This window comes from Zalophus californianus, chromosome 15, assembly GCF_009762305.2.
Source record: "Zalophus californianus isolate mZalCal1 chromosome 15, mZalCal1.pri.v2, whole genome shotgun sequence".
In the NCBI taxonomy this organism is placed as follows: Eukaryota; Metazoa; Chordata; class Mammalia; order Carnivora; family Otariidae; genus Zalophus; species Zalophus californianus.
Genome location: NC_045609.1, coordinates 54,405,267 through 54,422,367, shown reverse-complemented (window position 1 = coordinate 54,422,367; position 17,101 = coordinate 54,405,267). Strand labels below are relative to the sequence as shown.

At 35.5% G+C, this 17,101-nt stretch overlaps 1 protein-coding gene across 6 annotated transcripts in view; it reads left to right on the top strand.

The window, feature by feature from the left end:
• The window catches only part of LOC113923651 (protein FRA10AC1), a 72,382-nt gene extending 57,903 nt beyond the window's left edge, over positions 1-14,479 (top strand). For 4 of the 6 annotated variants that reach the window (XM_027596633.1, XM_027596632.1, XM_027596634.1 and 1 more), the window contains 4 exons: positions 1,101-1,219; positions 6,691-6,729; positions 11,792-11,870; positions 14,310-14,479. In XM_027596633.1, the coding sequence (XP_027452434.1) occupies positions 1,101-1,219; positions 6,691-6,729; positions 11,792-11,870; positions 14,310-14,352 (280 nt within the window). In that variant the 3' untranslated portion in view covers positions 14,353-14,479. The remainder of the gene's footprint in view (positions 1-1,100; positions 1,220-6,690; positions 6,730-11,791; positions 11,871-14,309) is intronic. The other 2 variants (XR_003520389.1, XM_027596635.1) reach the window with 2 other exon arrangements.
• The last annotated feature ends 2,622 nt before the right edge of the window (positions 14,480-17,101 follow it).

The following is a 17,101-nucleotide window of genomic DNA, read 5'->3' as shown; positions in this document are numbered from 1 at the left end:
GATGTTCAGACAAAATCTGTGACCTGCCATTATTGTGATAACAGTGAGATTCTGCAACTATAAATATATATGTCAGTATATTAATTTTAAAATCAGCTATGTTATAAATATGCTTTAGTATTTTAGTTATTAAAAATAAATATTAAGTAATTAATTTTTAAATTCTTGAAACTAGCAGGGTTTTTTAGATTACTTAGATAGCCTAACCTTTATTTCCCCTCTCCATCAGTGATACTGAAAGGTACCAGAGAGTTTTTTTGACCTTGACTTTCAAGCTTCATTTCAAAATTGAAATGATTCTTAAGAGAGGCCGAAAGTGGTTACTACCTTAAATAATCTTACAGCATTTGGTATAAGTACCTTAATTTGGGAAGTCTGATGAGCAAGTTTCTGGAAACTGAACCTCTTTGTTGTCCTTTCATTCTCTTTCCTGGTCCTAACTTCAGCGTTATCACCTTTTCCTATCTAGTATTTCCTTTCTTAGCCAGTTAAAATCAATTACTTGCCAACCATGGTACTGGCAGCATTGTAAACCTGGCCTAGAAGAGATAAAGCTACAGCAGTAAAAGGACAAATGGTCTAAAGTAGACATTTGAGTTAACAATGAGGCCGTCCATCCTCATTCCTTTATGCCTTTTTACTGTATTCTTTTATTCTTAACAGAAGAATTTTCTACTTAGTGGTGGTTTAGAGCTGTTACAGTGTTTCTTCTTATTTTATGTATTTTTTCAAAGTATAGGTAGCTATAAATTACATGGAGGGAAATGACATTTGTTTTTGTAATTTAAAAAAATGGCTAAATGATAGAAAATAAAAAGAAGGAAATGAGTAAAACTATGATTTATATTTACTAAGGTTTTATATAGAACTTACAAAAAATAATTTGTTTCAGAATTTTAGGCTTGATTATCTTACAGAATTGTCTTTAATTAATATACTAACCTAAAATATTTACAGACTCATTTAAGGCTTTCTTATGTAAATTACATTGTAAAAATAAGGTACTCTAACTGATTTGACGTCTTTGCTTATTGGTTCCTTATTTCTCATAAAGGTCATTTGAAAAAGTTAACTTTAATTTTATGTTGTTCAACATAAAGGAGAAAAGAAGTCAAGTCAAAAAAAAGAAAGGATAAAACCAAAAAAGATTATGAAGAGTCATCACATAAAAAATCCAGATTATCTTCTGCAGAAGAGACCTCTAAGAAAAAGGAAAAAGGTACAAGGGAATTAAAATATAATAACCTACTCACTTTTTTTTTTTTTTAAGATCTTATTTACTTATTTGACATAGAGAGACACAGCGAGAGAGGGAACACAAGTAGGGGGAGTGGGAGGGGGAGAAGCAGGCTTCCCGCCGAGCAGGGAGCCCGACATGGGGCTCAGTCCCAGGACCCTGAGATCATGACTTGAGCCAAAGGCAGATGCTTAATGACTGAGTCACCCAGGCGCCCCCCCTACTCACATTTTTTAACATGAAATGTAATCTGCTATATGTGTCAAATGTAGGATTTAATTGGTGAATGCATTTAGATTTCTGTTTTTTACTAGATGAAAGAGGGGGGCGCCTGGGTGGCTCAGTCAGTTAAGCGTCCAACTTTTGATTTTGGCTCAGGTCATGATCTTGGGGTCGTGAGATTGAACCCCAGGTCAGCCTTGTGCAGGGCATGGAGCCTCCTTAAGATTCTCTCTCTCCATCTCCGTCTGCGCCCCCTCACTCGCTCATTCTCTCTCTCAAATAAAAAATAAATCTTATAGTAGCTGAAACTGGTTGGGGAATTTATAAGATTTTTTTTTTTTAAGAGAAGCGGGGAGGAACAGAGGGAGAGGGAGAGAATCTTAAGCAGGCTCCATGCCCAGCGTGGAGCCGGAGCACAGCACAGAGCATGATGCAGGGCTTGATCTCAGGATCCTGAGATCATGACCTGAGCCAAAATCAAGAGTTGGACACTTAACCAACTGAGCCACCCAGGCACCCCCTGGTTGGGGAATTTAGATATAAATTTACAGCAGCTTATAAGAGTTTCAAGAATAAGGTTGGTTTTAATTCATTTTAGGTAGATAGTAATAATATTGCAAACAACATTCTCCTTCCTCACTTTGTCTCTTATAGACTCATTACCTTGAGCAAGTCCCTGAACTTCTTCAGTTTTATATTCCTCATATAAGTAGGGGTGATGTGACTATCTGGCTTCTGTACTGTTTGAGCTTATTGTGGAGAACCAAATAAGAATGTGAAAGGCATTTTGAACACTGTAAAACAGTACATAATCTATAAGTCAGTATAAAATTATAACACTGGGATTTCATTACCATGGCCTATGTGATTTTCACACTAGCTTATGAGTTTGAAATCATGGAGCTTGATATGCATGTGTCCTCAGAACCTAGCATGGTGCTGTGCACATACACTTAGTAAATAATTGTTAAATTCAAATCCATCAGTCAGTCACTTACTTCTTCTTCAGTAGTGCTTAAGCTCTCTTAAGCCGTAATTTCTTCATGTGTGAAATGTTTATGCTCACATTTCCTAGCTCATAGGATTGTTCAGAAGTTGAAAGGAGATAAAGGATTTAAGCAGTTTGCATGGTGCTTGGCGCATAGTTAGCTATTTTGAAGGTTACTGCTAGTTTCTTTTTCAGTCCATAATAGAGTCAAATTGGCTATAACTTAGAGTGAATCAAACTTAAATTATGTAGTTAATGGTAGATTACATTAGATTCAGGCAAATGTTAACACAGTATTTGGACAGGAGAGGGCTCCCTTGCTCCAGCTATGAAGATTGTTAGCTAGGTTTCATTCTTACATATACTTTTTTCTAGTGAATCAAACCTATTCAAGCATATAGTATCACCAAGTTTTCGACTTGGTGAAACTGATAGATGGTGAGAGGAAAATACTGTTCTTGTTTATTGAGAAATGGTATTTGAAGCCGAATGCCTTTTTGTGTCTAAATCATTTCCCAACTCTAAAATATATGTTAATTAATAAATGTGAAAATTCCATTTGAGTTTGAAAAATTTTTGTTTTATTGTTTTATTTTTTATTTTTTTAAAGATTTTATTTATTTGAGAAAGAGTGAGAGATAGAGAGATCACAAGCAGGAGGGAGGGGTAGAGGGAGAAGCAGACTCCCTACTGAGCAGGGAGCCTGATGCAGGACTTGATCCCAGGACCCTGGGATCATGACCTGAACCAAAGGCAGAAGCTTAACCGACTGAGCCACCCAGGTGCCCGAAAAATTTTTGTTTTAAAAATGTTTAATGTATCATACTTGAGAGTTTTGTATTCGTTATTGTATTATATAATATTTTATTCTTATAGTATGATACCGTGTGGATCACTACATATTCCAAATTAAAGAATAATTCCTACCTTGTAAAATCTTGGTTAGTACCTTCAAAGCAGACAATTAGCTGGATACTCAGGATTGGGTATGGGGTTGGAACCCTCAGATTATACATACATATGCATGTGATCTTCCTTATAGATGTTTTCCCTGTAGTGTTCCATATTTCAGTAGATGACACCTCTGTCAACCTAAAACCTAATCAGATATTTGGAAATTATGCTTGATGTCTTATTTCTCATTATTTATGTTTAATTTGTCATCGAATCCTGTCAGTTTTACCCCTGGGGTATATATTTCTCGAATTCTCTCCACCCTAATTCACACCACCATGTTTTCTCATCTAGACTACTGCTATATTGTCTTCTGTTTCTGCCACTGTCTTGTCATCCCACCTACTCTCCCCTTACGGCATTCTCAATAAAGCGGTGATTGTCTGTTGTTCTTAGGATATTACCAAAATCTGCACAAAGCCCAGGTGCTCTATGTGATCCATCATACAACACTTGTTTCTCGCCACACTCCACCTCACTTTCTCACTCCACGCTCACAGCCTTTCAGTTTCTAGAAAATGCCAAACTTCTTTCCATTTAGGGACTATGTAGATGCTGCTTCCTCTCTTTACAACCCCCTGCCCCCCACTGCCAGGTCCCATCCTAACTCATCCTCTGGGTCTAAGTTTAAATTTCACTGATCCTTTCTTGATTCCATCCCTCACCATGAATTTAAATTAGTACTTCTAATTAGTATCCCCAGCACCCCACTAGCACATGTAAGGTATAAGTAATAAAGAATGAGGAAATGAAAGACTTTGAAGATTGTTTCATGACAACTTCAGGGATAGAGAACTAAAGCAGAGTGGAATTGAGATAACTGTTTCTCATTTATTCTTTATTTAGAGCACCTTTGATAGCAGAGAGTACAGGATAAAGTTCTTCTTTTCAACTTCTATGGTGTAAAGCAAATGACATTTTAGCAAACTTAAGAAAACCATGTGGAACTCTGTAATATCTTTGTATCTGGGATCATCTGGAACTAGCTTGATTTTGATGTGATACTTTATAGCCAGACTACCTCAGTTTGTCCCAAACTTGAATAGTAATTAATAAATGCTTCATATCTCAGCTGCATTTGAACTGTTAACAAAACTAAAAACAATCTACTTTCTTGATTTCCTTCCTATCTTTGTGGCCTCTCCTCTGCCTCTTGATATAGGTCCTTCTCAGTCTTACCCTTAGATGTTGGAGTTGCCCAAGGCTCTTACTGAACTTCTCTTCTTTCTCTCTGTTCTCCCTGTATGATCCCACCTACTCCTGTAGTGTCAGTTTACAAACATACAAAAACTAAGTGGGTGGATGGATGGATAATTGGATAGCTAGATGGCTGAATGAATGGATAGAGAGAACATGTAAGAAAGACCAATAGCTTGACTTTGAGGACCAGTCTGCTTTGGGAGGTCTGAGCAGATCAAGGTACTTAGGTAGAGTGTCTTGGCCAAAAGTTGAGGATCTTATCACTCCCACCACTACCACTGCATCCCCAAGCTCACTTCCTTGGGAAGGCCTTTGCTGACACCCTTCAGCCCACTCCTCCAGGCAAGGTTAGGTCCCTGTTACACATTCCAGTAGCACCCTGCACTTATTTAGAGATACATAATCAATCACCCTTGGAATAATTTGCTTATTTTCTGTTAAGGAAGGGACTGTGTGACTTATTTAATTCTTTATCTCCAGTTTCTAAGCACAGTGCTTTCTCCACATAGTAGGTGTTCAGTAAATGTTAGGTGAGTGAGTGAATCAGTGAAACAACAGTTTCTCAATGTTGAAAGGAACATCAGAGATCAGCTCTGGGATCATGATCAAAAAGATATTCTATGGTTTTGCTTTTCAAAGTATGGTTGTCTGCCATTGTCATCACTTGGGAACTTGTTAGAAATGCACTTTCTCAGACCCTTCCCCAATCTCCTGAATTACAATTGCATTTTAAGTTCTGGGATGATTCATATGCACCATAAAGTTTGAGATGTACTGCTCTATATCAGGTACTTGTTCTGCTTTTGCTTCAGCACCTCCAGGGAAGAGGAACTTAACTACCATCCTGAATAGTCTTTTACATTTCAGTTAGTTGTAATTGCTAGCAGGTATCTCTTTAATTTAGCCCAAATCTACAATTTCTTCCCTTTGGTTCCAGTTATGTCCTTAGGCCTCCAAAGTAAACCTAACCTCTTTTTTACCTATAGACATTTGGAAACGGGTATTATGTTCCTTATATGACAGAGAAGAATTTTGTCACCGGCTTAGCTATATTTTTATTTGTTTTCTGATGAGTAGGAAATTGGAGTGAAGAAACAATAAGCTAAAAACAAAACAAAAAAGAAACAATGACCTAAAGCTGCAGTCCAGGCCTTGGCTTCCTGTGGAGTCTTTACCCTGTGGTTCTGACACCCTATTCATTGGGCTTGAAAGGGGCCATGTATGCACCAGCTTTGGTTTATGAGATCTCCAATCCAAGGAAGTTGGAGGAATTGGTACTCTCCATCTGTTATCTATCATTTTTTTTAAAGATTTTATTTATTTGAGAAAGAGAATGAGAGAGAGAGAGCACATGAGAAGGGGGAGGGTCAGAGGGAGAAGCAGACTCCCTGCTGAGCAGGGAGCCCGATGCGGGACTCGATCCTGGGACTCCAGGATCATGACCTGAGCCGAAGGCAGTCGCTTAACCAACTGAGCCACCCAGGCGCCCTATCTATCATTTTTTTGATTTACCAGCCTTCAAAATCATTTCCCTTGTGGTCTTATTACAGGAGACTCTGTAGAGTGATGATTTTTTAAAATTACGTTAGTAGATTTTTAGTACTTTTTTCTTTCTGTTTCTCTGACTGGATAACTTGTAGAACTGAAACTTTGTTTTGTCAAGTAATATTTGTGTGAATTTTAGTTACTAAGAATTCTCATCTGTATATGAAAAAGTATTATGAAAAATGAGTATTTACAAACTACTTTCAGATGTTGAACATCTATAGATAAAATATGGTTAAATTGCAACTAATCTATGAGGTTTTTTTTTTTAGCAACATGAGATTTTTTTTTTTTTTACAGGTGTTCATATTTTTTAAGCTGCACATTGTGCTATGTATTCCAGGCATAAAATACCTCTGCCTAAGAGAACCTAACATTTTAATTAGAGAGATAAGTCTGAGGAACATGAAAGATTGGAAGAGTGAGGTGCTTTTCTGTAAGACTATAAAGTAAACTAGACTCTTAGGAAGAATTCTAGTTACAGCTATAACTGTTGTACCATTGCAAAATGATTTTTAACAAAACAATGCTGCTTTCTTTTCAGGGCATTCATCCTCAAAGAAGTCAGAAAAGTCTGTAAACAGTAAGTATCTAGTATTTCTTTAATAAAAATATGTAGATTCAAGTTATTCACAGTTTGGGTTTCCCATCAGTTGTGACTTGCTCTGATATATTATTTTTTGGTTTGGTACTATGGAAAAAAATCATAGAAAAAAATACCAAAAGTGTATGATTTCTTCCCCAATTTTGAACATTTTAAACTTTCTTATTTTAAAATAGAAGAGTGTAAAATTTCTTCAGTAAATACAATGGATATACAATTTAATTTCACTTTATAGAATAGGAGGAAGAAAAGTAGAAGGATGAGGTTGGAATGGAAAAAGAATTGGGGAAGTGGGTTAAGATTTAGGAAATGTTGCTTATATTGTATACTGAGTAATCTCTGTTATTTGCTGATCTTGATTGATCAAATGAAATGTGTGGTTTGTATATGGAAAATAAAATGTTGGCAACTGGTTATTACTGGTTAGTTTTTTAATAAGTACTGTGGTTTTCACCAGATTGTATCAAACCAGATTGGATTTTATTCGATATTTGCCACAGATTTTTTTCCCCCTGCAACATTCCAAAAAACATTCAAATAACTTATAAATACAATAAAATAAGATTTTAAAAAGTAAAATCAGGATAATGGAAAAATAGAATAGCAAAGTAAAGCTATTTACTTTGTTAATTTTTAAAATTAACAAAGGTAAAATTAACACATAAATGTTTACTAAAAAGTCCTGCATAATTACAAAGGTAGAGCACACATTTGTCACTGTTCTTCTAAACAACCAAACCAAAGAGGGAAACCACCAGTAGAATGATTAATTGTACCCATATAATCATATGCAGGGTATTCATCTTTTTCCGGTCAGAGTTCTGAGAGCAGACTCTCCCGTGGGCTCATAAAAGGGGCATCCACCTGTGAGATAACAAACAGTAGCCTTGCATCTCAATAGTAATACAGTGTCAGATTTCTTAAAGACTTGCAGTAGGGTTAGGGCTAATGATAAAGTGTAGTTCAAGAGCCTTTCTAATTCATTTTATAATATCTGGACTTATTTTATGAGACTTCTAGGCTTGGTAATTTGTAAATTTAAGCATTAATTTTTGTTCTGATTTAAAGTAATATATATTTTCTGTGGCAAACTCAGGGGAAAAAATTAGTAATTCCTCCAAATCCCACCATTCAAAGAGAAACATTATTAGCATTTTAATATAATTCTTAAGGAGAATTTCTGAGTAGTCAGTAATCAGAAATTTTGCACTGTGAGAAATAGAAAAAGAGACGTTTTAAGATATTTACTGTTCAAAGATTTAATGGAGAAGGAGGTGTCAGTGGAGGCATTCCTCTAGTTTAGGGATACAGCATATTAATTATTAAAACTAAATCTATGAAGAAAAACCCAATTTCTGTGGGGAAAAGAATTTTAACTTGGATTTGTTGATTATTTACTCTATCAGCCAAAATGGCAAGTGGTTTACTTGTATTACCTTATTTAATCTTAATAATGGGCATGCAATATCCCATTTTGCAGACAGGAGAACCGAGACCCAGAGAATTTACATAAAATGCCAGAGATCTAGTAGTTGGTTAATAGCAGAGTGTGGATGAAACACAGATTTATAATTCCACAAAGTCTGTGCCCCTTTACCTATATCATCAATAACTGTTCAGTGAATCAAATGTAAGTCTACTCTTTATACCCCAATTTGGGCAGATACATTCTATAAATCTACATTAAATGATTTGATCTGTCTCAGGTCTATATGTAAGGTAGGTATAAGGAGACTTCACTTTGTTTTATTATTATTAGAGCCAGATGAGACAGTATGTATGTACAGCACATGTCCCAACGCAAAGTACTTCTTGATAACTTGTAACTGTTATCATTGTTACAGAAAGAAAAAAAAACACACATTAAATAGATTCTGTGTTTTGTTCTCTAGAATTGGTCAAATCAAAAGTTAAGTCTGTAAAAGTTTGGCCGGTCCATTTGTTATCATAACTGGAGACTTGCCACTTCTTCAGTAAGCCCAGATTATTTAGGTATCATATAATATCTAGAAAAACCAAGGTGACAGATCTGTTTTCATTATTCAAACATATAGGGAAAATTATATGCAATTTGCATTTTAGAAAGGAACATTGAAAACTTAAAGCAGGTCAAGAATGGAATAACCAAGGCATTGACAGAACTTGAAAATTTGTGTCATAGGAAGAAGGTTGAAGGAAATATAGATGTTTAGTTTGGAGAAATTGTAGGGATGGGAGGGGAGGGATAAGGAGGTAGACAGGGAAACTGTAGATGTTTGTAAGACTGCTTTTGTGTAGGGGCGCTCAGATGGTTAAGCGTCTGCCTTTGGCTCAGGTCATGATCCCAGGGTCCTGGGATCGAGTCCCGCATCGGGCTCCCTGCTCCTTGGGAGCCTGCTTCTCCCTCTGCTTCTCTCTCTCTCTCTCTCCCTCTGTCTCTCATGAATAAATAAATAAAATCTTAAAAAAAAAAAAAAGACTGCTTTTGTGTAGGAGACTTATTTTTGATGACTATTTGGCAGAACTAGAGTCTCTGGATAAAAATTGCCCAGAGACAGATTTTTGCCTTAATTTAAGGAAAAACTTGTCAATTAGAACTATCTGAAGACAGGGATGGAGGAATGGGCTGCTTCAGGAAGTAGTGAGGTGTTTAAGCATAGATTGGACATCCACTTGTCCTGGGAGATGTTGCAGTAAGAGATTTAATCATTTGATAAGGGCTAGATTATAGACCTGCAAGATCCCGCACAGAGTCAGTGATGCCCATTCCGATCCCCGCTCTCTAATAACTACTGCGTAGCTTTGACACTGATGCCAGGGCACCCGTTGGTATTGCCTGTTCTGCTCATTGTGATTTCCTCCCCCTCCGGCCGGCTGTGGCAGTTACCACAGCAATGGTTTCTCTTCATTGCCGTTCTCAGGGGACTAGGATGCTATAGCTTCACAACGTAGTCCAGTCTTCTAGCTTTGAATCTCTGACAGGATTTGGCTACTTTTTAAGCATATGATCTTTCAAAGAGAGTTATTTTATAATATTCTGAACAGATTCGATCTTTTGGTAAAAGTGGGTTGTCTAGTATCCGAAAACGTGTAGGAAAGGTGGCATGTGGGAGGTACTCTTGAAAGGGAACAAGAATACAGATGGTTGTAAGGCCTTTTAAAATTAGCTGCCCGCTTTCAAGGATCTTACAGGTTTTGTTCTTTGACATCATTAACAGGGTAACACTGTCATGTTAACTATTAGGCCTCATTAGTTTTTCCGTGCTTTCTTTAGCTCATGTTAGTGAGTTTTCATAAAAATAAGAGTAGAACACTTTTATTCTCTCTTCTCACACATTCAGTTTGGGACACTGGCAGTTTCAGTGCTGATTGTCATTGAGTGGGAATCTAGTTCCCAAGGCTTTATAATTTTATCATCTTTTATTGTCTTTGTATGTAGATCATTATAAATACAACCCCTGGGGCGCCTGGGTGACTCAGTTGGTTAAGTGTCAACTCTCGCTTTCAGCTCAGGTCATGATCTCAGGGTTGTGAGATCAAGCCCCATGTTGGGCTCTGCACTGGGCACGGAACCTGCTTAAGATTCTCTCTCTCTCCCCCTGTTCCGCTCCCCCCCAAAATACAACCCCTCTCCTTTTTTTTTCCTGCCATTTTTGTTAGTTTTCGTGCCAGAATAGATGCAGTTAGGACCAAAGTTCAGACATGCATATTGATTCATGGTCAAAGTCTAACAGGTAAAAGGCTAAAAACACTGGGCAAATCAATGCTGTTTTATTTTTTGTGTGTGTTAAGAGACATTCTGTATTGACAGGCTGAATTTGTGTCAGTTCTTTCTGAGACTAACTTACTGGAGAGGAACTGTTTGCTAGTATAATTACTTTATGGCATATACTTTTATTGCCCTATAATATCTTTTTCAGTATTTGATAATTTTTAGTTCACTAATATAGGGTGATTTTTAAAACATGTCTGTTTTGTTATATTTTAAAAATAGAAATATCTTTATTGTTTTGACTGATTTTTAAAGGCAATACATGATCATTGTTTAAAATACAAGAAATTTGGAAATGCTTAAAGTAGAAAGTGAAAGTATCGCAGGCCACAGGTAATATAATTACTGTTAAGTATGGTTGGTCCTTACAAACTTACAGTATATATATACACACATATGTAATCATAAATCAGATTATACCATGCATGCTTTAACTTTTAAAAAATTTGGAATAGCACAGACATTTTTCCATGGTAATACTATAGACATGCTAAGGTTTTTTTTTAACAGCTATATAGTATTAATTTAACCAATCCTTGATTCCTAATTGTGGGGTATAGGTTGTTTTCTTTTGTTGTTGTTGTTGTTATATAATGAACATCTTTGTACATGTATCTCAGGTGCTTATTTATTCTAAGTAAATAAATTCTTAAAAGCAGCATTGCTGGTTAAAGGATATGTATATTTTAAACTGATCTTTGTTGCTAGATTTTCCTCAAGAAAAAAGTTTACAGAATTTTTACTTCTCTAACAATGTATGAGTATGCCTATTTCTTTACTGAAATCAGCTTCTTCTGATTAATTTAATCAGCATCAATTTTTAAAAGCGTCTGACAATATTTTTTCATGATTTAACTAACTGGTCCTACCTATTAGTTCAGTTCTTGAGTTCTTGATCTTAATGTAAATATACTCTACAAAAAATCTTAACCTGCATGTCTTTTGTATGCCAACAGAAAGAAGAAACTAAATCAAAGGCAATTATATTGCAAGAGATCTTTCCTTTATAAGAATTAATACTGAAATTGCCACTTTAACTCAGTGTAACTTAGGGGAGTTTCCCATGAGACTTTCCTTGGTCTTTTTGCTGAGACTCTGTGGTATATCTCAACTTATTTATTTATTTTTAAGAAGAATTTATTGGTCTGAAAGAGTGAATTACATTTTTAGAGGCATAAAAGTTGAAACTAAACTGCAGTTAAATCTGAAGTTAATTTAATTGCATTGGTGGGTAGTTCAAAATATGTTTTAAATATAATACATTTTAAAAACTCTCTTTTAAATGAACAGGAAATTCTGATGAAGAAGAAGGTACTTCAGAATCTGAACTTTGGAAGGGCCCCCTACCAGAAACAGATGAAAAATCACAGTGAGTCCTGATATTACTAGATAATGCATACCCTTTGCATCAGTAGAGAAGCCACAGCCACAGCCATTCTTGATAACAATTAATGAAAAGCTTATCATCATGAATGTTTGTTTAATGCCAAGGACTGCCTAGCCTGGTAAGATCAGAGTTTATTCCCAGTCATTTTTGTGGCCATAAACAGTTAACTCATCCACCTTCCACTCAGTGAGTAAATCTTTCTTCAGTTCGCCTTGACAAGTGACCTTCTGGTCTTTGCTTAGAATCCTTCAGAGAAAGGCTGTTTACTGGTTCCAGAGCAGCCTATTCTTGATATTCTGATTATCATAAATGTGTACAGGGAGCCCCTTGAAGCTGTCTATATATGGGTAAAAGTTTACTTGCCAACAACTACCTTAACCCCCCAAAGACAGATAACTCAGTGTGCATATTGTTATCTGCCTTGGGTTGGAAGAGTTGTCTGGATGTGGGCTGGAATTTTATCAGCTCTTGTCATATACTGGGATGTTCAGCATCTGAGCTTTATATGTTAAAAGAGGATAAAACAAATACCTACTGCATAGAGTTTATTGTGAAGAGTTAATGAAATAAAGAATGTAAAGCACTTGGTACAGTACCTACAAATATAAGTGCTCAATAAATTTTAGTCCCATTTTGTTAGTCTTTAGGCATATTGGTTCATAATATTGAATCAATCACAATTCATTAAGCTGATTATGAAACATCTTGCTAATTATGGTATGTTCTCTGTGTAGTAGAATTCAGGTGTGTTGGAAAGAGGTTTTTTAAACAAGATCACTTTTTTTTTCCAGCCAAGTAAAGAATTCCTAAAAGTGTGGTCATAGATCAGATTATAAAAAAGTTATTATTGTAAATAAAATATTGCTATCCTAGTTAAACTATGGACTAAACTTTTAATGGTATAACTTCCCATTGAAGAGCTTTATAGCTGAAATTGACAGAATAGGTCTTAGGATCAGCTCACCATTTTAGGCAGTGAAGATACTTGAGTAAATCCTTCTAAGAAGACTCTTATCAGGGGCACCTGGTCGTTAAGCGACTGCCTTCGGCTCAGGTCATGATCCCAGGGTCCTGGGATCGAGCCCCGCATCGGGCTCCCTGCTCTGTGGGAGGCCTGCTTCTCCCTCTCCCACTCCCCCTGCTTGTGTTCCTGCTCTCGCTGTCTCTCTCTCTGTCGAATAAATAAATAAAATCTTAAAAAAAAAAAAAAAGACTCTTATCATCCAGAACTTTTTGTGACCTTATAAATACTTGACATTGATCAAGTATGGAACATCTGAGCCTACATAGAGATTCAGTTAATTTCCTATATTTAAGTTCTTACTACAGTTTTAAAAATTTCACTGCATTTTGCTGTCATGTTGGGGGAAAAGGGACAATAGCATGGGGAATACCAAATTGCAGATAATTCTTAAATGAACTTTATCTGATTCTGTAGTTTTTTTTTTTTTAATTTGAACATGGGTATAATGGCTTTGTGCATTCACAGTTATTTAAAACCAAATAATGGAGTCCCATTGTGAATTTCTGAAGAGACTGGTAGACTGGATTTGACTTTCCCGCTGGATTCCCTGTCCCAGAAGGAAAAAAAGCAACTCTGTGTGTGTGTGTGTGTGTGTGTGTGTGTGTGTGTGTGTGTGTGTGTATTTAATCCTCACAGCACCTGTGTAAGGAAATACAATGTTCTCCTTTGTACAAACAAGGAGACTGAGCCCAGAGAAGTTAAGTAACCTGCTCATATAAGCTAATAAGTGACAGAGCTAGAACTTAAACACTGTCTGACTTGAAACCCTGTGGTATTTTTCTGTATCAGTCTGGTTCCTAGTGCTAATATTTATTTAGTACTTGACAGTTTTCATAGTGTTTTAACACATTACAATACAATTTAATATCTTCTTTCAGACTTTGATTCATTGTTTTAGACATGATATTTACTGCTACAAATATATATTTACTATTCCCAGAGCAATAAAGACCTATAGCTTAAACAGATTTTCCCCATTTCTAGGAGTAAGACTTGTATTTTTCCTGAAAATAGTTTTCTTTTTCATTCATTCTTGATCAGACTGATTTGAAATGAGAATGAACAGAGAAATTATAAAGTCAACCAGAAAAGTAGAGAAGCAGTAACATTTCACAAAGTATGTACTTTAAAGTAAAATCTTGGGTAATAAATACATTTAGGAAGAGGTGGCAACATATAAAACATTTTAAATTTAATCAATTTGGGTATAGTTATGATTATTCCAAAAGCTAAGAATTATTTGATGGCTGAATCATGAAAAATATCAATATGTGGAAAAATTAGCAAATTATATTGAGTTAAAATATTTTATTTTCATTAATCACTATATAATGTGTCACCTAATTTTTTTTCTGTAATTGATTTTAATCAATATGTATACCTTTTCTTTTAAATAGAGAAGAAGAATTTGATGACTATTTTCAAGATTTATTTCTGTGAGATGGAAGAGAGAAGCCCACATTCCTTAATGTGAAAGTACACTTTGAAACTCTTCACAAAAATTTTATCTACAAGTTGCAGCTTGAGTGGTTTATCTTCAGAAATAAAAATCCAACTACTCTCAAGATGTCAGCGGCTTTGGAAGTTTTTCAGTTCTTTTGGAGACATGCTTCCCCATCCCTTTATATCTTTTCAGTTGCTTGTCGACGACTGCTCCATCTGTAGCTGCTGGAGGATGAAGTTAGTACGCTGTACAGAGAGGCCACTGGGCCGGTATTTTGTAGGGGTTTTTGCTGTTGTTTTTACTCATTCATATTTATCTTCCCTTGCTTCAGTTAGTTTAAGTTATTAGAATTATTGGTGTCTCACAAAAATTATAAAATAGACTCATTATGTCTTCACCTTTCCTTTCCTTTGATACACTGGCACCCCTGTTTTTAAGCACCTACTTTCCCATTACCACCTGTTTTTAGCTGCCTTTTTTTTTTTTTTCCTTTGCTTACCTTTCTCTTCCTTCTCACCTATCCTACTTAAGGGACTTTGTTATAATCAAATTTGACTTCCCACTGTGTGAGAAGTTCATTATAAAGTAAATTAATACCATGGAGTGGCAGGGCACGGCAAATGAGGTCCCAGAAGTCTAAAACAGTAGATTAGGTTCACGAAAGTTGACTCTCCAACAGAGGGATTCTTTAATAAGACAATTTAACTGAATAATAATATGTGCTAGATCGTTTCTCAGATACAGTCACACAAGTATGGATATACTTATATGCCAGGATATATTATAAAATGTAACTTCTTACTTTGCTGATCATACCCCTCAGAGTCAATGGATGTGCTTTAGGAGATCTAAGCACTCCTAGAATCTGTGTGTGAACTTGTGTGATTATGTGTATTTATGGGGGAAAAGGGTCCATAGTTTTCATCAAATTTTCAAATGGATTTACTGATTTTTTAAAAAAAGGTTTTAACCCATGTTTGTAAAGAGCGAAGAGATGGCTAAGAAGATACATGATTTAGTGAAGAGAGGCCTGGAGAAAGCAATCATAGCATTTCAATTATTTTGTTATACTGTTTTAAAGGACATTTAAACATGGAATGATTGGCATTAAATTGCAGAATAAGTAGTTTAGTGTCTTATTTTTAAATGGTTAGTATCAGAGATATTCCTTTTAATAGTTGTTATTCATTAATTCAAATATTTATCAGGCTTCTATTATATGTGAGGCACTATGCTAGATGTTGCTACAAAGGAACTATCTAGGAAATAATTATGCAGTCATTTCTAAACTATCAAAAAACAGTAAATCAGTATTGGTTTGTTAACGTTGAACATTGTTTTTAAATCCCCTTATTTTCTTAAAAAATTGTATTTTTTTTAATCTCACAACTTACAGTGAATAAAAAGGAATCTTGGTTTCTAAGGAAAAAGTGTTGAAATATCCAGGAGCAAATTGATATTAGTATATATGTAGCTAAAACATGTTTATGATAAAAATATATTCACAGTTTAGTGATCATCAGAAAATAAAATTCCTGTAAAATTAAATGATAACTAAAAAGCTAGACTCCTTTAAAATAGATCCATGTATTTGGTATTAAAAGTATGGTTTATGGACGTTAGGTTCATTAGTAAATTTAGGTCATTATATATAATCACAACGCTTAATCCATTCATACATAATTGAAGTCATATTTTTAAGGAGTCTTTGAAAAGGCCTCAAGATGGCGAGTTTAAAGGATAATTCTCCCAACAGACCTATCTCATATTCGGCTATAGTGCAGTCAGTAGTGTTCAGTGGACCAGCGTTTGGGATATAAAGTTAATGCTTTCTTCTGCTTGCTGTTAAGCAAAGTTCCTATTTGTGCAGACCTTCAATAACAGCACATCTCTGCTCCTCAATTTGCTTTCTAGTGAATGAGGAGGGTAAGTTGTTTGAGCTGATAATTTGGGGTCCAAATAAAGGAAGAGGGTTTTTTTTTTTTAAGATTTTATTTATGTGAACATGAGCAGGGGGAGGGACAGAGGGAGCAGCAGACTACCCCCTGAGCAGGGCTGGGTGGGGGCTTTCTGGGATCATGACCTGAGCCGAAGAGCCACCCAGGAGCCCCTAAAGGAAAGTTTCTTAGGCAGTTTCTAAATTAATCCTAAAAATGGAGTTTCAAAATTATTTTAAGTAATGGAAAATAAGGTGTACGTGTATCACTTAAGGTAATGACTTAATAGACAACACTCATGTGCATGTATATATTGAATGAGTTTTTCCCCCCTAAAGATATTTTGTAAACTTACAGGCACTCCTCATTTATACCTGTTTGTTATGACATTTATTCAAAATATTTGTTCATATTCACTGAGAACCTACCTTGTACCAGGCGCATCTTTCCTCTCACACACCTTACATTCTAATGTGAAAGTAGCAATCCTGATTCTAAATCTTATAATTTTTACTTGTAAACATACAACAAATCGTGATTTTTTTCCCCTGGCTGCTTAAAATTGGACGATATCTTCTGTATAACAAAACATTTGAGATTCATAGTTTGTCAGTTTGATTCATTAAAATTTAGATAACTTTTGATAAAATCTGTGGCAGAATCTAGGGCATAATTATTATTATTTATTTGGTCTGTGATTATAGATAAGGAAGAAATCCTAAATTTCTCTGATGTCCAAACGTCCACCATGTAGTAATAGTTGACTATCCTTAGTTTCTCTTGACACAACAATATTTAGAATGCATGG